Genomic DNA, 26,395 nt, shown 5'->3' on the forward strand with positions numbered 1-26,395 from the left:
AAAAAAAAAAAACAAACGAAAAAAACATGGTAGAATTCACCAATGAAGTGATCTGGTCCTAAGATTTTCTTTTTGAGAAGTTTTTTGATTAATTCAGTCTTTCTACTTGTTACTGGCCTATTTAGATTATCTATTTCTTCTTGAGTCAGTTTTATAGTTTATGTCTTTTTAGGAATATGTCCATTTCATCCAGATTATCTAATTTGTTGGTATAAAATTTTTCATAGTGTTCCCCACAATCCGTTTTATTTCTGTAAGGGCACTAGAAAACCAAGTATTTCATTCCTAATTTTAATTTGGGTCCTGTTTTACTTTCTTGGTCATTGTGGCTACATATTTGTCAATTTTGTTTGCAAAGAACTAACTTTTTAATTCTGTTTATTTTAACTTGATTTTATTTTCCTAGTGATTTTGTATTTAATTTAATTTTGTTCGAATCTTTACAATTTCTCTATTGATATTCTCTATTTAGTTCTTTAGAAATGATTTCTTTAGTTCTTTGAACATCATGAAAATATCTGATTTAAAGTCTTTATTAAGTCCAGCAACTGAGTTTCTTCAGGGACCCTTTCTGTTGATTCCTTTTTTGCTCTGTGAATAATCTGTTCAGACAGTCTTCTACTTATAGTGGTTCAACTCTTAATTTTTTGACTTCATGATTGTGTGAAAGGGATACACATTGAACACTGTACTTTCTTTTTCATATCTTATTTCAGGTTTCTTATTGTATGCCTTGTAATTCTTTGTTGAAAACTGGACATTTTACATAATAGAATGTAACAACTTTGGAAATTAGAGTCTTCCTTTTCCTCAGAGTTTGTTGTTGTTGCTGTTTATCATTTTTGTTATTTGTCTGATTGTTTAGTGACTTTTCTTAACTAATTCTGTAATGTTTGCATTCTTTGTCACATATGGCCACAGAAGTCTCTGCTTCGTTGTTTAGTGATCAGGTATCAACTAGATAAATATTTCTTTACATCAGTAATTTAGAAGTCTCCCATTCTTTGCTAAGGGACTATGTGTGCGTGTTGGGGCATGCCTTCAACACTCAGCCAAGCAGTTGACAACTCTGCCTTAGCTTTCACTTTCTACCTGTGCAGAGCCTCAAGGATGGGTGTACGTGAGAGCTTGTGGCCTTCTCATGTCTTTCCTGAGCATAAGTATAGCCCTGGGCAAATGGATGCCCTTCTAGATTCCTGGGAATGCATTGGACCTCTGCAAAGGCACTGTGAACAATTCATTCCCTAGCCTTGCATTTTCATCCTGTTGGTTTGCCTATTGTTTGTCCAACAGTGTTCTACTGACTCAGACAGTTGCAAAGTTAAACAGTTGTCTTTAAAGATTTTAAACCAACAACCTTGGAGGAAAGGCTTTTCATACTGAGTGAACTCCAACTCAGGTCAAATAAAGACAGTCTTGCAAGTAAGGTCTTCTAGGAAACTGCCAAACTTGTTGAATAATGGGAATACTCTACTAATGAGGTTTAGAAGAAGTTCCAACCTTGTTCTGCCCTATCTAGTGAGTGCTGGGGTGTTGGTTTTCACTGTGAATGCAGACTGCTGGCTTTTAAGTCTTCTATGCAGATGTAGAGAGGGGGATGAGAATAGGGAAGGTTAAAATGACATTAAGTTTGATGTTCTTATCAAGATTCAACTGTTTTTTTCTTGAATAGACATTCTTGAATTGCTGCAAAACTTTGGTTAATCTGTAGAATTCTAAAAATCTTGGTTCTTAGAATTTTTTAACCAAATTTCTTACTGCCATTCAGGAGGGAACTTTAGGAGTTCCTTGCTCTGCCATTTTTGCTGACATCACCCTGAACTATAAGTTTTAAAATTTCTTTAGAAAACCTCCCAGGCTTATGTGGATTAACCCTTAATTTATCCATTACTTTACTTGGCCCTCAAACTTATTTTTTGAGTGTTCACCATGTGAAGGCATTGTGTGAAGTACCAGAGCTATGAAGATGAGTAAAGTATGGTCCATGCTTTTTATAAAAATTGAAAGCAGGTTTGGAAGTATCTAGAAGATATTAGGAGAGAAAAAGGAATATTTACATTGTTTCTTTGGAGACATGTACCTGCTGGTAAATTCAGTAAGACTCCAGGCTGAATTCTGTGCCAACTGGAAGCACTAGCTTGTCCCGAGAGGGAGAGGAGCAGTCTGTCCCCAGCCAGGAAGGTTTTCTATTTCTTTTACAGATATTATACATTTAAGAAATATTATTATAAAAAATTTACACACCCACACAAATCATAATATACAGAAAATTTTTAAAAATGTGTAATACACCTAGTTCCAGCCAATATCTTATCAGTACTTTGAGACACTGAGTAATTTCAAGCCCAGTAATCCATATGAATGGTAAATAATGTTAACTTTTCTCTAGGGTTTTGATCTCTGTAAAGCATTTTTTTTTTTTTTTTGCCTATGGTTTTATTTTGTCCCTGGTTTTGGGTAAAACATATATTACCAAATCATTGATGATCTAATAAAGAATAATTTTACTTTGTTATCAAATTTTGGGGTATAACTCCTAGAAATTAGTCATTTGGTTTTAAATTTTAATTGATAAGTTACTACACATTATTTCAGTTGCCTGTCATAACCTCATGATGTAGTGTGGACACTAGAGTCAGACTGCCTGAATTGAAATCCAGGTGGAGACACTTATTAATGGTGTATCTTTACTCAAGTTACCAAGTTCTTTAAGCCTTTTTCCTCTTTGGGAAGATGGTTAATAATAATCCTCATCTCGTGAAGTTATTAGAAGGATATAGCAAATGTAAATTAGATAGATAGCACAGTACCTGGCAAATCGTAATTGCTTTGTAAATCTTAGCTATGACCAAAACTGATACAACTGTATCAGTTATGTGAAATTTTATAATCCTCCCATATCATGAAATTAGTAACTTACAACTTTGAGTTTTTCTACTTCTAAATATTAGTCAGTATTGTTTTTTGAAATAAGATAGTTTTCTTAAATGTTTACAGACACAAATAAATTACTTTTATATGAATTGGCCACACTTCTGACGGTGCCAAAATGCAGCAGAAATATAGCCTGAGACTATGTATGTCTAATATTGCCCTACAAGATAGGAGTAGTAGAAACAGTAATAGTTAGTACTAATTAAGTAGCAGGCACTATTTTAAGTGCTTTCCTTGTTGACTTATTTAATTCTTGGATCATCCTTCCTAAGCATTATTATTTGCCCTATTTTATGCACGAGGAAAGTGAAACCCCAATTAGATAACTTACCTAAGACCATACAGCTAGCAAGTGCTAGGGGCATGATTTGAGTCTAGTTTGTTTGGCATGAAAGTTGACAATACAAATCAGCAAATCTCCTTGTTTCAAAATTGTACTTGGAATCCCTGAATTATGATACTTCAATCCAATTTCCAGCTTTTTTCTGCTCCAAGTTGCTTCCACATTAATCTTCCTAAAGGATAGCTCTGGATGTATGCTACATGTATACTCAGAAAATGTTCCTGGAGTAACATTCGTACCCCTAAGCCTGATACCCGTGGCAATGATGGTAGGCTTGACCCACCTTTGCATGCAGAATCACAATCTAACCAAGGAAGACTTTGGAATACCCACTAAAAACACTCTGCATTTCCTTTCAGCTATGTGTTAACATTTATAACACTAAATATGATTTAATTCTAATATATTTATAAAACTTTACACATAAGTAAACTTATAGATTAGAGAAAAACATTTTCTAAGCCAATCACCTCATTTTTGATTCAGAAAATATGACTACCATATTTATAACCCAGTTGTTTTCCAAAACAACATGATGTGTCTGCCAAGACAATAAAATTACCCAAAGAAATTAAGGGCCACTTAACCAGGGCACTTTAACCAGAGTGATGGTCTGTGGTTTATGTAGACAATCATCTTTACTTGTTGCATACCTACACCTTCTTCTGACCAAGACCACCTGGACATGTAGATCCCAACCCCTCTAATTACCTCTAATGTTTTGTTCCATTAATCAATCGCCAATCTCTTGGTGAGTTCAACTTCTCTTTCTCCACTGGCTCTTTTCTCTCGATGTGTCAGATTCTGATACTCAGTACACACATCCAATGGCCTCACATCTCACTTAGAATGAAATCTAAAGCCTTCAAATGGCCTCAGAGACTCTGTCATCTGATTCCTGTCTAACTCAGCGACCTCATCTCTGCCTTTTTCTTCTTGTTTATCACCACTGAGATATTTCTTCCTCCTGTAGGGTTTTATGTATTCTCAATATGGTGAATATTGTTGTATTCACAGAGCTGAAGAATAAAGTTATCTATCTTTTCACTTTGACATTAAGCTATATAGTGTCACAGATTCAATTTTATTTATTTAAATATTTATATTTTAATTTGTTTAAGGAGGATTTCATCAGCCTACCATTATGGTTTACTTTTCTATTTTATTAATATATAATTTATTTAAATATTTAGAGTACATATTTAGATGTGGTTTTTTTTTGCTTCTTTGTGTTTGTTTTTTTCAAAATAACTACTAAAGTAATACCAGATCATAAAAGATTAATTGACAGTGTAAGTACTCACACTTATGGGTAACTGACCTAAAGCAATCAAAGGCATTAATGTTTAGCTCCTGTGTAGGCTGTGTTATAAAGTAATTTTCATTTCTAATTCAGGACTCCCACGTGAGAATCTGCCCATCAACAGAGGCTCATTCTTTCTTAAAAGAAAGCAAACAAATAAAAATGTGCCTGAATCTTTTTCACTGGTTGCATTTGACCTTTCCACCTATGCTTTTAACATAGGATAGCATACACATGCACCCTTTTATTTTGTTTTGCTGATCAGTTTTACTTTGCCTTTATCTAAGCGATACATTAATAAACATTTTCTGTTAATTTACAAGGAACCAGATTAATTAATAGAAATGCACCCGCATAGAAATGATTCCTATCTTATATAAAAGTCATGACTTATGCATCATAAAAGGCACATACAGAATTTTCATTGGATTAGAGAGTTAGCAGTTGGATTCATGAATTTAAATCTTGTCACTCACCAGTTGTGTGATTGTGGATGAAAGAGAAACCTTACTCAGAGTCAATCAACAGTGGTTTTTGGTACCACTGTATTTTGATTTAGCAGCAGTCCTGACTAGGGATATACCAACACTGTGGGATGGCCAGGGTCCGTTACCTGGTGACATTGACTCAGGTGGCTACACATTATATACTGATGAGGAAAGTGTCTAAAGTGAAAAATGAGACTCAGATTCCACAGTGATATTCTAGATAAACTCCGTATTGTCTGCTTTGTTTTAATTAGTTGATTAGTTTTACTTTATTGCATTTAAACATTTGTATTCTTGAAATCTTGTATATTGTCATTGTCATGAAACACATATTATAACTTGTATGCAGATTCCCTTCACTTGGATGTGTCTCAGTACCATCTTGCCAACCAATAACAACCTTCTTGGAGGCTTCCATCATGGTGTATTGTAGATCTGAGTCCCTTCAGTTAACTTAAGCTCACTCTCACTACCCAACTCCAACCTGCCAGGGCCCAATGGCTGATGGCCAAAGTTGTGTCTGTGACAGATTCTTGGCCTCTTGTGCAATGCATTGCCCAAAATAATGAAGAAAGAGATCAAGGAACAGTGCCAAGGACACTCCAGTGGAATTATGAACAGAAGGAGGTTATTTTATTTTTAAAAATTATCTCCATTCCCACTAGCAGCCTGACACTATGAACCTAACACAGAGATTTTGGAGGCTATAGCTTATCATGCAGGAAATTTCCCACATAACCTCATTTACCTTTGCTAGGCTAGTTTTTAAAATCCAAGAATGGACCCAGGAAATAGTAGATTATGGAGGAACTTCTTACAAACTACTTCTCATTTGTCAACCTTGAAGACCACATATAGATTACTTAAGAAAGTATTTATAAATTCAAGAAAGTTCATTTGAAACTATTCTTTCTACCCCAAACATATAATTTGGCTATCTTCTTATTCCTTTGGCCTTGAACATCAGGATGATGTCATTTTGGAACTCATAACTTGTGATTTTCCAGTCCAGTAACCTAGCCATAATGACTAGGGTGAGACTTGCATGTCTAATACCTGGCCCAGGAGAGATTTCTCAGGAAGCTTTATTTCTTCCACTGTTTTCTACCTTTAATACCCAAAGTGGGTCTTGTGATACCCTAGCTCAAGAGATTTTGTGTGAAGTCACTCTCTCCTTTTTTATTGCCTAGCTTCAGTAGCTGAAAGAGATGCCTCTGATAGCTATAGATTATTTGATATCCCTGTTCATATTTATAAGCTTGGAGACAGGTTCTACTCTGGTGCCTCTCATTTTAAATCTTTCACTATCTTATTCCAGGGCAGCACTGTTGATCTGCTTTATTTATTCTCTACATTTTTTCATTTAGACACAATTCTTTCTTCAGAGCATTCTGTTGGTGAATTTTTCAAGCATTTGGATAGTGTTTTTTTTTCTTCTTCTTCTTCTTTAGGAAATACTAAGGTAAAAACTCTTAAAGTCAGGCTGACATCTCTCCAGAGAACATAAACCAAAAATTTGGACTCAGACTCAGTACATTAACTTTATACATAAGGGTATTTCTAGATCAAAATTTATTTTACATATTATTATCTACCCACTGTTACTTTCTTTAGGCAATATTCTCTCCCTTTTATTTATCAAAAAAAGGACTGTATCCTTTTTTCCTTGAAAAAAATATGATTATAAGGCATGCTCCATTTTTGTCTTCTAGTAATTAGAGAAAATGATAATCTCTTTTTTTAAAATATGAGAGAAGCACTTCTTAAAATAATACCAAATATTATTTTTCAGAAGAGAGTCTTAGGTGGTTGACTTGGTATAGTGGCATTAAACTTCTTTCGACATGATGGAATGGGATTTGGGATATTTAATATGTGCATGTATTGATGGAAGAAAGAGTTGGGAGGGTCAGCCTGTCAATTCTCCTTATCTTCCATTGGATGTAATAACCTGTTCTCAGAAATGTTGCAGTCAGTCCTTCATATCTTTCTCAATCCATTGTTATCACTGCCTTTTTCAGACTTTGCCTATTGTTATAAATGTCAGACTGAAACAGCTGAGCAGGATCTACCTCCAAAAGGTTATTGCTTATAATTTTTCAATAGGAATATGTGTCTTTGATAATAAAATCTTATCCTAAATCCTTTACATGCCAAAGGCCATAACCATCCTTATAAAAGTGAGAACTAGAGCTGAAGGCCAGAAATGACTGAGATGCTTGGAAGAAGCTGGTGGCTGGAGGAGGAGAGTAGAAAGACATGTGGCTTGCCAGGCTACTGCTACAATCCCTAAGGCCCCAGTGCTCCTATTCCCAGAGTCCATGGACAATCTCTAGGCTTTTTATCTTCTTTCCCCAGCCTGTGTTCACCACAGATGCTTTAAGCTGCTTTTTAAGCCTTCCTTCTCATGTTACATCTCTCCTTCCTATTCATTTAACTGGTATTTCTCTTGCATAAGGAAATCAGACTGGGGCAGGGCCTATATGGAGGAAACCATATGATTTTAAAAAAATATATATGTTTAAAACAATCTAAATAAAGAAAAAGGCACATCACATTCCTGGATGGGAAGATGTAATCTGAAAATACTAACACTTATCAGATGACTGAACATATAATTGTAATGAGAATTCTGTTTTGGGGGGGAGTGTAGTTAGCTAAATGATTTAAAACTATATAGAAAAGTAACTGTGATTATAAATAACAATTATTAGAAATGTGACCAGGTGCAGTGGCTCACACCTGTAATCCCACCACTTTGGGAGGCTGAGATGGGAGGATGGCTTGAGGTCAGGAGTTTGAGACCAGCCTGGGCAACATGGTGAGGTTGTCTCTATGAAACTTAAAAAAAAATTTAGCCGGGTGTGGTGGCATGCATCTGCAGTCTCAGCTACTTGGGATGCTGAGGTGGGAGGATTGCTTGAACCCAGGAGTTCGAGGCTGCAGTGATTTATGATAGCGCCACTGCACTCCAGCCTAGGCAACAGGGTGAGACCCCATCTCTTCATATACATGAAATGTAAATTAGTAAGGCCAGTTCACCCTAATTAGGGTTTTAGTAAGATTTTAGTAAGATATTATAGCTTATTATAAAACTGCTATAACAAAAGAGTACACAATTGGCACAGGAAAAACAATTGATCTACATAACCCTCGTGTATCTTTTACCAATAAAAATCAACTTTATAATCTTTTCTTTCAAAACTAAAATAAAACTGTGGGAAAATAGTTTTGTAAAAAATTGTTTCACATTGTTGAGACAAAAGTTCCCAAATGATCTACATTTGGAAAGAATTAATATTCTAGAAACCTGCACCCAATGGAGAGAATCTATAAAGAATTTGCGGGGACTGCAGTGAGCGAAAAGACATTTAACTTCATCTGCTACCATCACGATCATTCATGTGCTGTCATCCTCTCTTCCTTGAATTTTCTATAATTTGACTTATTATCTTTCCCATAGATATTTTATCTCACACACCATGTATAATAATAAACGTCTACAATTACAAAAGAGGTAAAAGTTTTGTAAGAAACAACAAACCCAAATAGTATATCATTTTTCTCTGTTAAAGCAATATTTGGAAGGTAATATAGAATATTGATGTTTGTGTTGAATTTTTGAAGGGTCTCTCAGCACAGTAAGCTTACAAGTCGCTTGGAATGATAGCACAAGCTTTGTGTGTTGAAGGCTGGAATAGCTTATATTTTACATATGTGTCCTCAGCTCCAGAGCTTCCCTGTGTGGACCTCCTTCTGTTTTTCCTTTCTTCATTTTCAAAAGGTTTCTGTGAGCTCTCTAAATGATGCAACAAGACATAACTAATCTCCAGGGACTCATTCTACTCTTTTCAAAAAAGATTAATCATTTTTTTTTGATGTTAGGAAAATCACATTTACTGATTTTAGGTACCCAATAGATTTCTAATCTATATTTTCAGGTGACATAAATCCAGAGTCACCCCTTACTATGTGCAAGAGGATCTGTATACTCTCCAAGAGGGAGAAAAAGGCAAGGAGGCAGTGAGGGGAAAAAAAGAGGAGGAGGGAGGACTGGAGGATTGGAAGACTGTCAGCTGCATTAAAAAATAATAATAATAACTGCTGGGTGCTAGGGTTAAAAGCTGGGTGATGAAATAATTTGTACAACAAACCCCTGCACATGAGTTTATCTGTGTAAGAAACCTGCACATGTACCCCCAAACCTAAAATCAAAATTATTTTAAAAGCCCAACTCTCCTACACAAAGCAAACCCCTGTTTTATTCCCCAGACCTCACTCCTTAGTGACCTCTCCATCCCACCCTCCCTTCTTAAAAGCAAAGGAACCCCTCCCTTTTCCTAAACACTTTTGAAACTTCTTTATTCTTTTCACATCTGCTCTATAAATCCACTTAAACCTAATTTCTCCCCAGTTAAAGTGATTTGGTTATGTTCTGCTGTGTGTCCACTGATCACTACTGGGGGTGTGATCTGGTGAGTCCTACTACCTGGGGAAGATGCAGCCTGAAGCACCATCAGCCACTTTAGGGAAAGTCTGTATATTTATTGTGCTGCAAAACTAAGTGCCTCATCATTTGTTCCTTGCTTTATCCATCTTAGTTCTGTGAACCTGTATATTCATGAATTATGTGATAATTTCTTCTCTTTCTAAGGCTGTTGCTCTGTTTCTCAGTTCTGGAATAATTCTAGGCATTTCTTTCACTCTTAGCCCTCAGGAATAAAGGGAAATTAGATAGGGAAAAGGGCATCAGGTTCTTTATAAAAAGTTTAAAATTGATTTTTTTTTTTTTGAGACGGAGTCTTGCTCTGTTGCCCAGGCTGGAATGCAGTGGCGCGATCTCTGCTCACTGCAAGCTCCGCCTCCCAGGTTCATACCATTCTCCTGCCTCAGCCTCCCACGTAGCTGGGACAACAGGCGCCACCACCACGCCTGGCTAATTTTTTTTTTTTTGTATTTTTAGTAGAGACGGGGTTTCACCGTGTTAGCCAGAATGGTCTGGATCTCCTGACCTCATGATCTGCCTGCCTCGGCCTCCCAAAGTGCTGGGATTATAGGCGTGAGCCACCGTGCCCAGCCCTAAAACTGATTTTTCTATTCAGTAATCAAAGGTCAATTTCACACTATTTCTTTTCAAAATTAAAAGAATAATTGTACAAAAGGGTTTATTGTTTTCTCCATTTAGGAGACAAGTCATCAGACAAATACTCGTCTCACTAAAAATTCCCACAAATCTATAACCAGCCCATTCTCACTACCTATAAATAACTGTTATAAAGCCTGTTGTAGACGGGGCACGATGGCTCACGCCTATAATCCCAGCACTTTGTGAGGCCGAGGTGGGTGGATCTCCTGAGGTCAAGAGTTTGAGATCAGCCTGGCCAGTATAGTGAAACCCTGTCTCTAGTAAAAATACAAAAATTAGCCGGGCGTGGTAGCAGGTGCCTGTAATGCCAGCTACTTGGGAGGCTGAGGCAGGCGAATCACTTGAACCCAGGAGACAGAGGTTGCAATGAGCCGAGATTGTGCCACTGCACTCTAGCCTGGGCAACAAGAGTGAGACTCTGTCTCAAAAAAAATAAATAAATAAACTAACTAAATAAATAAAACCTATTGTGAATGGTATTATCTACTTCAGATATCCCCTCAATAAGAGTGAATATATATTTTATTAAAAAGTAGATATATAATTTTTAAAAATGGAATTGCTGAACATTACCTTTACTGAAGTTTTAAAAGTTCCTGAAATGAAGAGAAGGATGTAAGGGTCTCTTTTCCCCACTCTGGAATACTGACTACTGTACATTTTATTTATTCTTTCTCTTTAGCTTTGTCTCTGTTCTCTAAAAACTTATTTTGTAGGATCTTATCTGGAGGTCTCTGGTTGAGAAAATAAGCCAGAAATCTGAACAGTTTTCTGCCCTTATTTTCTCACAGGAATTGTTGTCATTGCTTCATTATTTTTGTGTAGAAGTCCTAGAAATGCTATATATTTTCCAAAACTATTACATAATTTTCTGAAATGACAGTATAAACACTAATTTTTTATTATTTGGCTTTTACTTTTTGAAGAAATTACTATTGTAAAATTTGAAGAGTAGACTTGCTGACCAAATGTTGATAGGACTTACTGCTGAAGGTTATTGGATCGGTTTGTTTGTTTTTCATCTATTATCTCATGTATGTTTATTCCAAGTTCATTCTCCTTCATGTGCACTATGATCTTTTGCACACACTTCAACTTTACATATTTTAAACAAGCTGTTCTGTGAATATGGAAAGGCAGCCTTTGCGAAGGAAAACTTACTCATGACACAGAGGAGTAAACAGAACTGAGAATTCATGCTTTCAAAAGTAATGAAAGAGGTGGTGGACTGTGTTGGGGTTCCACTCTAAATCTTTGAAGGATTTTATTATTTGCATTTTTTCATCTTTCTATGTGTCTCTTTACCAAGAGACACCTGATTTTCATGCTTGGAGAAATACTGGGGCTTCCTCAGTATTCAACCCCACTTTGCAATCCCACCTTCTGATTCAGTCTCCTTGAAATTATGTTTCCAAAGGTCTGAATGACTTAGTAAATGTCTACCATTCCCCTTCTTTTCTCTCACAACATGGATTATTTCCCCAAAGTTATTAGTTAAATTTTTAATGAATATTACTTCAGAGCTGTAGAAACATTTATTTATTTACTTACTATGTCTGTGTGTATGCATATGTGTGTGTGTGTGCATGTGTGTGTGTGTGTGTGTGTGTGTAGGGAGAAGGGGCTTGACATATTAAGGAGCCAGAGGAGCCATCTCTCAAAGAAGGACATCCTTTAGTGATTGTGTTTGACTCATGTTCTTTTTTTTTCCTAAGCCCAAGAAATTTTTATGATTAATTTTGGAATTTAAGTTAGCTTGCTTTCTGACTCTAACCCATCCTTCCAGGCTTAGTTGAAATTTCAGCCTTAAGCGAGAAGAGACACTTTAATCCTCTTCTATGAAACTTATAGATATTTATATCCAGGTATCTTTTGTGTGTGTTCTTGTTTCCAGGATCCTTTAAGGCAGTGGCTGTGTGCTTCTCATTTCCTTCTCTTCTTTGAGGAAGCAATGTGGTGTAGTAGCAAGGGTGAAGGCTTTCAGTATAGACAGACATAGGTTTGAAGGCTGCTCTGATACTTTCAAGCTTGTCTCCTTGAATATTTTCACCTCTCTGAGGCTCAGTTAGCTGGCAGATATCTATGAGGAATAACTGAAGTGATCCAAAATATTTGTGACATTAAATGGGCAATAAATTAGTTTTATTTCCTTCCTATCTCTTATAGCACCTATGCTTAGGCTAGCACCTAACAGATATGGAGCAAACTTATATTGAGTGAATCAATGACTAAAGTAATAGAATTTCAATTTGTTATAATTATTAACAAATATAACTTATAGGTAATGTGTTATAATACGCCTATCATTATGAGTATATAATCCTAAAACTATATGAAATATAATATTTCATAAACATTTTTTGCTATTCTGAATATTCTGAATGCAAGAATCATCATTTCTTTTACTTGATTTTCAACATCCTAAGGTTTGCTTTTACCGTGTTTGTGCCAATTTTAACCCAAATCACTCATAGTTTCTTTACTGGTCTGTTGTCTATACTGGTCCCTTCAGCCGTCTGACTGTAGTGCTCTTCATGATTACCTTGGCATTCTTCCAAGTGAAGCCTTCTAATTTTAGAGTCACGATGCTGGAAGAACAACTCACAGATGTGCACTGAAATAAATATGCACAGTATGGGTACAGAGCTGTTTCTAAGAGTCATAGTAAAAAAGATCTTTTACACTAAAGAATCATTCGAAAACTTAGTGTATTTCCTTTTCTTTTTCTTTGTATGGTCCAAGAATGCTACTTCATTTTTCTCACATGACACTGAGATTTGAGAAACAAAATATTTTATCAAAATATTTATTTTCCAAGTGTAGGTTACATCTATAATACATTTATAGGTTATAATTTTAAATATTTTCAATTCAAATCAAGCTTCCATTTCTGTATTATATAATACAAAACGTTTTACCCTTTTAATTTAATAAGAGTACTTTATCCAAAATGTTTTTTCTGAAGGAGGTCAGAAACTTCACCATTACTAGAGTCCCAAGTTTTCCAATACCAGAACTGTGCGATATGTAGGTCACTGTGGAGTCTCTTGGAGTCTCACAGATCCAATTTCAAACACAAACTGACCGTTAGTTGCCACCTACTCTTGGTCAAGTAGAAAGATATTTCTTTTCTGCATCCTATAGCTGCAGTAAAATAAAATAGAAAAAAGTAGAGGAATTGTTTGATTGATTTGTCCAGTGTAGATGCTCTAAATAGCTTTTGAGAGAAAACAAATTTTTTGAAAATAAAATTTAGAATTTAAATTATAAGCTACTGCTAATTTATTTATAATGTCCATTTGTGAAGGGCCCTGGCTTGCTGGAACCACCTTGGTTTTTAAAATAAAGGTAAATTGTTTGGGTCCCATCTCATGTTTCTAATTATCTTGGGAGGGAGAAATAGGAGAGGAGGCAAGAGGTAGAGGCTTGTGTTTTTTCTAGCCTTCTCTTGATTCCTAGTTCCTGCATTTGCTGATTTTGCAATTTCTAAACTCTTTCCCTTCTGCATGTCTGCCACTTTTCTGCATTGCATTGCCTCACTGAACATCCTCCAGCTCTTTATTTCCCAACGTGTTAAGTTAATGTTAGCTGATTTTATTAAAATATTAAAAATATGGGACAAGGAAAGTAAAAATTACACTGCAGTCAGAAACAACTTAAAATTAAAAGTCCTATCTGCCAAAGAATTTTCCTTGACATTCTACTAGGTTATCAGTGACCTATCATTGGGGCCTCTCTCTTCTTGGACATCCCCAGCTTTGTTTTCCTTACCTTGCACACTGGCAGCCCCAGTTGCCTTTCACTTCCTGTGCAAAGCTGCTCACTTTCCCTTTGTCTCACCATGGACATTCAGGCTTTCTAACACAGGGCTTCATCTTCTCATATATACTGCTAGGCAGTGGTTTTCTTGCTTTCTTTTTCTCCAGGACATTCTAGAACAAGCTTGTCCAACCCGAGCTTCACAGGCCACATGCGACCCAGGATGGCTTTGAATGCGGCCCAACACAAACTTGTAAACTTTCTTAAAACATTATGAGACTTATGCATGGACCTTTTTTAAAAAAAAAAAAACAGCTCGTCAGCTATTGTTAGTGTTAATGTATTTTATGTGTGACCCAATGCAATTCTTCCTCTTCCAATGTAGCTCAGGGAAGCCAAAAGATTGGTTACCTGTATTCTAGAAGAATTTTGTATCCCCACACAGATTTTTAAACTGATGTTTAATAGTTGCTATCTTATGTTTAAGTCATTGCAAAGGATATCATTCCTGGTATATTTTCTACATGTTCTTAGTCTATTTAAAATACATATCAAAAGTTGCAGATTTATTATAGTTCACTCAGTTATGAAAAATGAGTGCCGTATAACCTAATTCTCAAAGCCAGTTCTTATTACCAAACTCATCATCCAATCCTATTTATCTTCTAACAGAAAAGGTCTGACTTCATTCTTTCAAATCAAATAAACATGTTAATATGTGTCGCTGTGATACGCATCTCACTTCTGAATTCTGATTCTAAGATCATCAGGTGGACAAACATGGTTTGTAAGCAAGGATTAGTGGACAAATAGATGAAAGAAGGCATATCTACTTTTGGTATTTCTTTCCTGTGCCTGTTTGACTTTGCTCTCAAGGGTTTTTCCCTTAGGTTCCATGCATTATCTAATTGCCCTTTTGTTTGGCACCCAAGAGATGCTTATACCTCAGGGAAAAAGCACTAGAGTAAAAATCAGGATGGCTGAGAGACAAGATATTCCATAGTAAAGTCAGGAAAAGGTGATTGTATTGGGGAGGTGGGAAAAGAAGCGCCAGTCTTTTCCTTTAGTAAAGAGTGAATATGGAAGTTGAGTATCAGGGAATTGATTTCCTTAACATTATTTGCTGTCATGTGCCCTCTGGGTATGTGAATATGATTTGAAGATGATTATAATGTATTCTAAATGAAGACATTTTCCTTGTAAAATATAGACTACTTCTCAGGGAAAGAAATTTTCCTTGTAAAATATAGACTACCTCTTAGGGAAAGCATATTGTAAAATAAGCATATTTTATAGGGTTATCCAGATACTATGCTAGGCATTGTATACTTGGTTATATAAATGATATGTACAGTGAAGACTACATAGAATTTATAGTATTGTAAAATTCAAGTACTGGAATAAAATCTGGACTTCTAAGCAACAGGAAATACAATGAGGAGCAAACTGGTAGCTTTGTCCCCTTGATGCCCCTTAGGCAGGGACAAACTTTTTCTATGTAAGACAGAGAGTACCTATATAGGCTTTATGGAACATAAGGTCTCTGTCACCACTCTGCTTTTGTAGTACAAAAACAGCCATAGACATGTAAACAAATGGGTAAATCAAAAAGTATCTGAGACAGGTCTCAGTAAATTTCGAGGTTTATTTTGCCAAGGTTAAGGATGTGCCCAGGAAAAAGGAATGCAAAACCACAGGGACATTTGTGAATCCTGCTTTTTCCCAAGAGAGTTTGGGGACTTCCATATTTAAAGGAGAAAGAACAGGCAGTGGGGGAAAGAGGAAGGGGGGAAAAAAAAGGAAGGAGGGTAGATAAAAGGGGCAAGCAATTGCATTCTTTTGGGTCTTTGATCAGTGTTCACTGAATCCACATTTTATATGTGAAAGAGGGGGTACAGGAATAGTCAATTCTGTATTCATCTAGCCCACAGTAAATGGTCACTTTATATAAATAAACATAGAGTAGTTACCTGTGGAGACCTCTGGCCTTCCATCTGGCCTTATCTGTAGCTATTTGCTCAGGAACAAAAGGAAAGGCAGTTCAAGCTTAATGTTTCCCTTTGGCATAGGGAATTCGTGGTCCTGAGATTTTATTTTTCTTTCACATTTCCAATAAAACTTTATTTACAAAATCAAGCAGTGAGCTGGATTTGGTCTGTTGGCCAAAATTTGCCAACCCATACCCTTCATTATGGCTGCGTACAGGGAGAAGGAGAATAGGGTTCAATATATGCGGCTGCATGTAAGCTCCAGACTTTTGTAGCTGTAAAAATGATATAATTTTGAATCATTTCTGAAATCCTGAACAATTAAAAATTCAATCATAATTGATCCTCACATTATTTAGTTTTATTGTTCAGAAGAAGAAATAAGGCTTTTCTCCTCCATTTTATATTTTTATGCTAATAAGAGCTAGTGGCTTTCAGTGTCAATATATTCAGTCAGGATTTCTGATTTAAATCATAATTTTACCCACTAAGTATATTTACCTACATTTTATAAAATAGAAAAGATAATTTAAAAATTGACAATAATAACTGCTTTAAGCCTAATAATAATAATATCTATATTATTATTAATAATATTTAACATTATCTAATAAAATCCAAGGATATCTAATAATAATATCTAATAATTAAATCTAATAATAAAATTCATATATCTATCTAATAATAAAATCCAAGGATGTCTTCTACCTCTTTAAATTCAGCACTGTGGTTCTTTTCTTTTTTTTTTTTTTTTTTTTGAGACGGAGTTTTGCTCTTGTTGCCCAGGCTGGAGTGCAATGGTGCGATCTCAACTAACTGCAACCTCCACCTCCTGGGTTCAAGTGGTTCTCCTGCCTCAGTCTCTCGAGTAGCTGGGATTACAGGCATGTGCCACCACATGTGCCACCATGTCCAGCTAATTTTGTATTTTTAGTAAAGATGGGGTTTCTCTGTGTTGGTCAGACTAGTCTTGAACTCCTGACTTCGGGTGACCCACCCGCCTTGGCCTCCCAAAGTGCTGTGATTACAGGCATGAGCTACTGCGCCCAGTCCAGCACTGTGTTTCTTAAAGTGTGGTACCTGGACCAGGAGCATAAGTATCACCTGGGAATTTTCCAGAAATGCAAACTCTTGGGCCCCACATCCAACCTATTGAGTCAGAAACTTTCGGGTCCCTGCAATCTGTGTTTTCACAAGCCTTCACCAAAATGGTGAAACCCTGTCTCTAAATAATAATAATAATAATAATAATAATAACAACAATAACAACAACAGGTAACCTGAGATTTTGCCACATGCCAATTATAGTTGTAAGTGCTTTACACATATTAACATTTTTAATCCTGACAGCAACCTTATTGGGCACATACTTTCGATATTTCCATTTTATATGTAAGCAAACTGAGGCATAGAGAGGTTGGATAATTTACAAAGGTCGCATAGCCTCGAGGATTCAGTGTGAGATGGGACTAAAGGGATAGATACGGCTTTATCTGCCAAAGTGAGAATGTTGGATTTAATTCTAAATGGTATTGAAGCCATTCATGGGTCCTGAGACAGAACAGACTTGGTCTTATTTACAAAGGGGTTGTAGAGGCGCCAGTGGGGAGCAGGAAGCTTGATGAAGGCAGTCACCCTGGACTAGGTGAGAAATATTCACGGCTTGGACAAGAGTGGTAGCAATGGAGATGGAATCATGTGGATGGAAGTAGGATTTAGTTTGCAAATAAGAACAAATTTTGCTGATTGGTTAAGGAAGTAGAAGGGAAAGGAAGGACAAAGGAAAACTGTTTCTCTACATGCAACACTCTGACACCAAATGTGTGGGTTTTCCACACCACACAAGTCTCCAGTTCTCTTCAGATATCAACTGGGTGTCCTAGAACTTAATTCAATTCTGACACTAACCGCATGACGTTACCACAGACCCATAGGTTAGGGGCTCAGTCCCACAAGACTCTCCCCAACTTCAGATGCACTTGAAATTAGTGCGGCCTCAGGTTATCCACGCTTCTGTCCAACTTGTTTACAAATCAGGGGTTTTCCACAACCACCTCTTTGGGCTTGATAATTGTCTGTAAGGGCTCACAGAACTCGGGGTAACACTTTGCTTCCTATTGCCAGTTTCTTGCAAAGGATATTAAAAAGTGTACACGTGAATAGCCAGATGAAGTAGCACATAAGGCAAGGTTGGGAAGCATCCCAAACATAGGAGCTTCTTTCTCTGAAGTTGGGTGTGTTACTGTCTGGCATATGATATGTTCACCAACCCAGAAGCTCTTTGAACCTCTTTATTTAGGGTTTTTATGGAAGCTACATTACAAAGTCATGATTGATTAATTTATTCTCCATTGGTGACTAGCTCAATCCCCAGCCCATATCCCCTTCCCAGAGCCTGGGGGATGGGGCTGACAGTTCCAACCTTCTCATCTCATGGTTGGCTCCTTTGACAACTAGCCCCCGACTTCCAATAGTCACTTCATTAGCATAGTCAGGTGTGATTGGAAGGGGCTTATTGGCTGGGCAGGGTGGCTCACATCTGTAATCCCAGCACTTTTGAAGGCTGAGGCAGGCAGATCACTTGAGGTCAGAATTTCAAGACCAACCTGGTCAACGTGGCGACACCCCATTTCTACTAAAAATACAAAAAATTAGCCAGGCGTGGTGGTGCTTGTTGGTAATCCCAGCTACTCAGGAGGCTGAATCGCTTGAACCCAGGAGTCAGAGGTTGTAGTGAGCCAAGATCACTCCATTGCACTCCAACCTGGGTAACAGAGCAAGACTCCATGTCAAAAAAAAAAGGGGGGGGCTTACTATGTATGAATACCAAAAGATGCTCCTCTCTCTCCTATCGTTCAATAAATTGCAAAGGTTTTAGGAGCTCTGTGCTAGGAACCACAGACCAAATATATGTTTATTATTTCACAGTATCAAACAGAATTATCGTGGATGATTTCTAGGTTTGAACTTGAGCAGCTAGGCAAACATTGTTACCATTTTCTGCAATGGCAAGACAAAAGGCGGAAAGGCTTTATTTCAGTGGGACAAGTGAAGAGTTCTGTGTAGGCCAGTGTGTGCTTTGAGATGCCTTTTAGACATGCCAACAAAGCCAATGAGAAACCAGTTGGATAACAATAATCTGGAGCTCGCAAAAGGGATCAAGGCAAAAAATATTATTGTGGGTGTCACTAGTCCACTGATGGTTTTTTATTGAAAAGGGTTGTTTGAGTTCCCCAGGAGGATAATGTAGAGAAGAGAAGAGGGCCCAGAATTGACACCTGGCAGTCTTGGGGCACATTCAAAAGTTGGATAGCGGGAATGGTACCTCCTGTCATCTCTGGATTCATCTGGTATGAGCAGACTGGAACCTCAGTGGAACATCCTTGGAAGAGAGGGAGGATCCATTACCAACCCGCCAAGAACCAGTGCAACAGCTTGTTCTGACCTGCACCTACAGTTGATTGACCTAGTCTTTTGCTACACCGGATTCTATTTCATACTGAATTCCTGTTATCTGAACATGCTCTTTATTTTTGTGTATCTGATTTTTTTCTTCAGATTTTTTTTTCTTCTGAAAAGCCCCTCTGACACCTCCCTCCCCTGTCTGGTCACTGTCACCGCTGTGCTCCCATAGCGAGTTGCACACTTTAATGTGATAGCACTTACCGCATTAACCACTTTTAGTTCTCTGTCTTCTCTATCAGACTATTCAGAGCCAGAGACATGGCCTACATCTTCATACTCAGCACTTGCAAACTGCCTATAGGGTCTCAGTCTGTGCAGATATCTATTGAACAAGTGATGGAAGGAATTCCTCAGATCTGGCACCCAATTCGTGTTGCATATGCAAGCCCACACACCAATCTCTAAATTTTCTCCCAATAAAGGTTTCAGGAAAAAGAATAACTTTATTAGCTATGGAGTAAAAGTAGATAAGAAGGTGTGGTTTCTAAAGAGTCATTATTAAGTTCACATTAATACTAATGGTAATAATAAATAACAAGTAAATCAACATCACCTTGTACTGAACACTTAGTACATATTGGGCACCACTCTAAGTTTGTGTGTCATTCATAAACTAATTCAAAAATTAGAACCTCAGAATTTCTCATTTTAACATTGTCTAGACAAAGCACTTATTCTTTCTTTAATTTTCATCTTATAGTCTTTTGATGGCAAAGATCTCCAAAACATAAATGTCTTGTATTTCCTTAGCACTTTATTCTTCAGTGAATGCCAAATAAGCAAGTGTCTATTTGATTTAGCAATGATATCTCTTACATATGCGAAATCTCAACCACTTTTCAAATAAAGAATTCCGACCATGGCTTTCCTAAATTATTTTTCTGAATTAGTTTAGAAAATGTTGGGATAGTTTGGGAGAAAGGTAAAGTAAGTAACATTTATGGTGCCCCTATCTTTCCATGGTATATCAAGACAGTTTTCAGTTGGTGATCATGTTTTTAGTTCTTAATAACTACTCAAAGATTACACCATATGCAAGAAAGTTTATGCCACGTGCTAGTAATCCTCAGACACATTAAAAACAGAGTTTGCTTTTTTGGAGGATTGCCTTGGAAATAATCTGTATCCTAATTTATATAACTGGTTATCTTTTACATAGCTAATGATTTGCTTGTATGGATACTGGTAGAAGACAGATTCCATGTTACAAAAAGTTTGGGAATATCAGTGTAAATAACTGTTTTATTGCAGGATTTCTCAAAGCCTGTAATACACTAGTGTGTCCAGTGAATCACCAATAACATGTAGCATTTTTCGTATTTGGTTGCTCATGGAACCTTTTTCCTCCTTCATACATTTGACATCTTACATGTATTTCATAGAACACAATTTGGAAAAACTGTGGCATTTAAGTTGTGAAGATGCAGAAGGCATACCTATTATTTTCCAATCTTTGTTATGGAAAAGCAAAAGCAACAGTTTTATTATGCAATGCCTGCAAAGATTACAACAAAAATCCCATAGGGGTGCTTATCTCTTTTTAATATTAGATTGCTTAGATCTGAGCAAATAAGCAGAAGGTCTTAATTTAATAGAGAATAGTGCTGTATGTCACTGTTTCACTGTTGAGGTGTTAACCCTCCCTCAGCCTAAGACAGGAAGTTTCCAAATTCTCTAGTCTCTGAATTTTCCAGAATGGCATTTAGGATCATCTATAGTATGACCTTAGTGGATTTCTCACTTTTCCATCACATATGTCTCACCTTCTGGGCAAACTGGGCCCTGTGGCATTTTCTAAATATGCTGTCTGCAGTCTTACTTTTGTTCTTCCTCTTTGCCTAAAATATTCACCCATTCATCTCCTTATGTTGAAGTTGGACCATTTGCTAATTTAATATATATTTACTGGGGTCTACTCTATGCAAGGAACTAATCATATTTGTAGTTTTAGAGAAAGATATTCACAAAATATTTTCTTTTTCATCTAGTTGGATGTGAACCCTATCTGCTTTTAACTACCTTAGAATATTTTACACCTCAGAGAATAGTTTCTTTGCCTGCATGATGTTCCAGTCAACTGTGTGCTTGTCTGTTACCTCCTAGCAGACTAAGTGTATTGCAAGCAAGAGCTGTGCCTTAATTATTGTAATACTGGTACAGCCTGTCTCAGCTCCTGGTGCCTACATGGTACTTAACAATCTGTCAGGTTGAATGGAGTTCATGGACACCCATATGGGCATTAGTAGAACCTCGTGGAGTCTAGGTTCTCCACTAACCAAAGGTGTTTGCTTCTGACTCCTTAGGAATTCCATCTATACTGACAGAAAAGGTTTCCCCGGCAGCACCCAACAAACCTTTTCCTGCAGAATGGGCTTGCTTTTGAACAAGCCTCATCCAGAGATGAAGAGAGACATGGCTGGAGACCCTAGTTCTACTCTCACCCACTCATTCCCAAGATTGTCTGAAAGCAAATGTGAAAAAGAGAAATGCGTTGACTTAATTAAACTGACAACATGGTTGACTTTTCTTAAGTAAATACTGTCAAAAACAAATGGAAAACTCAGTTGTTTCAAGTAATTTTCAAAATGCAAACATTTTACTTGAAATATTGTTAACTAAACTCTCTAATTTGACTGAAAGCTTCTGCCATTACTTTAGATGGTACAAAGGTTGCTGGTTGATGCCCCTCATCCACCCCGCCCCCCCCTTTTTCAGGTGCTTTCAGTCTAAGGATCAAATAAAGTATGCACATCCCATTAGGAAAGTTTGATGCACCTGTGTTTAGAGGGCATCTTCATTCTTCCAGTTCAGATACTTGTGCCCCATTGCCCCTTTTCCAATTGTTTTTTGAAATGAATGATTCAGGAAAAGAAAAGAAAAGCAATTCAAAAGGGTAAAGGCAGAAGAAAAGGCCAGGTGCCTTCTCTTATCTTTTTCTTTGCTTTTGATGTCAGTCTTTTATTGCTTCTTACATAAGTGGAATGAGAATTTAGACAAGAATAAGATGAGTAAAACCTTTCTGACAAGGACTATCTTAGCTATTTGATAGCTTTAAGACTGTGGGAACCTAAGTTGGATACTAATCCATCACATTACAGTAATCAACATTGGCTTAGTTTTTTATGCCATTCATTTTACCTTGTCAAGAGAAAAGTGATAAAGAAAAATAGGCAACTAATGACTAAACTTGTAATAGGTAATAGTAATAGGAACACTTTACGTGCTGTCAGAGGCAACATCTAACCTCTGTTGATGAGCTTACATGAAATCACTTTGTGGCCTCTGTAGTCTATCTATTTATTTCTCATTACAAATTTTTTTCTACAGGCAAAGATAAGATTAAAGTGTCTGAAGATGACCTGGAGAAACTCCTTCTAATTAAATGGTGTGTTTTGGAAACCATTCGTTTAAAAGCTCCTGGTGTCATTACTAGAAAAGTGGTGAAGCCTGTTGAAATTTTGGTAAGCTTTGTTTTGGTTTTAAATTATCAACCTTCTACAAAAAAAAATGTACACATTTTGCCCACATATATTTTTCAGGTTGACATATCTTGATTTATTTTTACTTGACAAATAAATATTTTATATATTTGTCTTGTACAACATGTGGTTTTGAAATATGTATACATTGTGGAATGGCTAAATCAAACTAATTAATATATGCATTACCTCACTTGCTTGTCAGTTTTCTGTGTAAGAAGACTAAAAATCTATTCTCTTGGCAATTTTCAGGAAAACAATATGTTGTTACTAAGAATAATCACCATGTTATACAATAGACCTCTTGAACTTACTCCTCCTGTCTAACTGAAGTTTTGTATCCTTTGACTAATATCTCCCCAGGTCCTCCTCCACAGCCCTTCTTTACTCTTCAATCCCTGGTAACTACCATTCTACTCTATTTCTGAGCTCACTTTTTTAAGATTCAACATATAAGTGAAAATACACTTACTTGTGGTTTGTCATTCTTCCTGGCTTGTTTCACTTAACAAAATGTTTTCCAGTTTCATTCATGTTGTCACAAATAAGAGCATTTCCTTCTTTTTAAAGGTTAAATAGTATTCTGTTATGTATATATACATTTTATTTATACATTCATTCATTGATGGATACTTAGGTTGAGTCCGTATCTTGACTATTGTGAATAGTGCTGCAATAAACATGGGAGTGCTGATTATATCTTCAACATACTGATTTCATTTCCTTTGGATATGTACCCAGTAGTGGGGTTGCTAGATCATATGGTAGTTCTATTTTTAATTTTTTGAGGCACCTTCATACTGTTTGCCATATAGCTGTACTAATTTACATTCCCACCAATAGTGTGCAAGTGTTCCCTTTTGTCTACATCCTCTTCCACAATTATCTTTCATCTTTTTGATATAGCCATTCTACAGGTGCAAGGTGATATATCCTTGTGTTTTTAATTTATATTTTCTTGATTAGTAATGTTGAACATGTTTTTATACCTGTTGGTCATTTGTATGCCTTCTTTTGAGAAATGTCTATTAAGATTCCTTGCCCATTTTAAAATCAGTTTTTTTTGTTTGTTTTGTTTTGTATTTTACTATTGAGTTGTTCAAATTTCTTGTATATTTTGGATATTAACCTCTTGTCAGATGTATGACTTGCAAAAATTTTCCCCCATTAGGTTGTGTCTTCATTCTGTTGATTGTTTCTTTGGCTATACACAAGCTTTTTAATTTAATGTAATCCCATTTTCTATTTTGCTTTGGTTACCTGTGCTTTTGGGTTCATATTCTCAAAAAATTGTTGTCCAGATCAGTGTCATGGGGGCTTTTCCCACATGTTTTCTTCTGGTAGTTTACAGTTTCAGGTCTTACTTTCAAGTCTTTAATCTAGTCCAGTTGATTTTTGTATATGGAGTGAAATACAGATCTAATTTCATTCTTATAAATGTGGATGTCCAGTTTTCCCAACATCATTTATTGAAAAGACTGTCCATTTTCCATTGTATGTTCTTGGAACCTGTGTTGAAATTCAATTGACTATAATGTATGTATTTATTCTGGGGCCCTCTATTCTGTGTTGATCTATGTGCCTGGTTTTATGGCAGTACCATGCTGTTTTGATTACTATAGCTTTATAGTGTATTTTGAAGTCAACTAGTATGATGATTCAGGTTTATTCTTTGTTCAAGGGTCTTTTGTAGTTTTATATGTTTTTTCTATTTCTGTAAAAATGTCATTAGAATTTTTATAGCATATAATATGTAATTTCTTGAATTCCATTGAGCACAAAATGACCCTAGAACAGGTTATTAATAAGAGTTGTGTAGCAATGTTTCATTATTATGGAAATTTATCTTATGGCAAGTACTTTATGTAAAACATAATAACCCTTTAATAATCATTCTGGCCATCTGATTCTGTATCAGAATCAATATAATCTTATTTAAATCAGGCAGGTGAATTGAATGGTCTCTTGTCTACTGATTCAACCAACAAGAATTTCTTAGCACCAATGAGCTAAGGAATTCAGGATGTGAAGAAAGTTATTTTGCATAGCTGGAAGACAATTTCAGGCCACAGATTACAGATATGGGAACAGATAACAGGAATATATTGGATAATCTCAATTTATATTAGGAGCCAGCAGCTGAATGAAGGTGAGAGGATTTTCTGTGGACAAAGTAGGAGGAAATTCTCAAGTGCACCAGGAAAGGGTATGTGCACATGGCAGACTTATCAGTTAAATATTTGTGAATCAATATGGCATAACAAATTATTTTTTTTGAAATGATTTGACTTAGGGCCTGCTTTATCCAGATGGATCACATTTAGTCGGTCCTCTACTATTGTTTGCTTTTTTATATGCAGCTTGAGAGTGCTTGGACTCAAACCAAGGAAATTTTGTGATAGAACACAGATAAAAATCCACATTTTGTAAAAGTTGAAACTTTTGCATCCAAAGGAGGCATGATTTATCTAATTGATCTTATGTAAATTAGAGTATTTAGTTTTTGTGGGATTTCAACAGTTCATATTTTTATTTATTTTAATTTAATTTTAATTTTTTTTGAGACAAGGTCTCACTCTGTCACCCAGGCAGGGGTGCAGTGGCACAATCTCAGCTCACTGCAACCTACGAGTAGCTCTTCTACGGTCTTTGAACCTCCTATCTTTGTCGGGATTATGTTATAAAGGGAGTTGTAACTTTTGTTGGGGCAATTAACCTCCTATAGTTTTTCAAAAGTAATTTTACTTATTTTGACAACTTTGCCAGAAGAGATACCTGTGCTCAAACACGTGCACACAGATGTATACTCTTGCATGCACAGTCCCCCATCCGCACAACCTCTTAAATGTACTACCGCAACTATCTAATATTCTCTTTGTATGACATTAATATAGAAACCAAAGTTTCAGCACAGTGTAAATCTGTCATTAAAATTTTTTTTAACACTAATTCTTCACTTTTTATGCATCTAGAGCATTTTCACATTTATTTCAGTGGTAACATAATAGTCCATTTTCTTGATAGCATAAATATTTATTGATTTTTGACTCTTCAGAATTTTGATTGTTTTACTTTGTGGTTATGTTAATGTGGTAATTGTTTACATCTTTGTACATATACATTCTTTTTAAATAATTATCATTGAATTATAGTAGTAGATTACTAGCCACAAGGCATAAACACATTTATGATTTACTGCATATAATCCTGTAACAAGTCTGAACTATTTTATAGCACCAACAACTTGGAATTTCACAATATATATTATTTTTAATAAAAAAGGATAGATATCTAAAACAATTCAAGAAATTATTTTAAAAATTAATAATCTATTACCTCTACCTCTTTACATCCATGCTTTCTTTTAGAGAACATGAGGCTTAAATATATACAGGCTTCTTACAAGCCTTAGCAGCTGGTCGTGACTATCTCAGTGGGGGGGGGGGCAACCCCAGAAACATGCACAGGCTGCCATCTTCTGGGCCTGTTC

At 36.2% G+C, this 26,395-nt stretch overlaps 1 protein-coding gene across 2 annotated transcripts in view; it reads left to right on the forward strand.

Annotated features, from left to right (window-relative positions):
* Nucleotides 1–26,395, forward strand: part of CYP39A1 (cytochrome P450 family 39 subfamily A member 1) — a 100,712-nt gene that overhangs the window by 29,903 nt on the left and 44,414 nt on the right. For both annotated transcript variants that reach the window (XM_017878069.1, XM_017878068.1), the window contains exon 8: nt 22,754–22,887. In XM_017878069.1, coding sequence (XP_017733558.1) covers nt 22,754–22,887 — 134 coding nt within the window. The remainder of the gene's footprint in view (nt 1–22,753; nt 22,888–26,395) is intronic.

This window comes from Rhinopithecus bieti, unplaced genomic scaffold (genome assembly GCF_001698545.2).
Source record: "Rhinopithecus bieti isolate Rb0 unplaced genomic scaffold, ASM169854v2 scaffold_9981, whole genome shotgun sequence".
NCBI classification, from domain to species: Eukaryota; Metazoa; Chordata; class Mammalia; order Primates; family Cercopithecidae; genus Rhinopithecus; species Rhinopithecus bieti.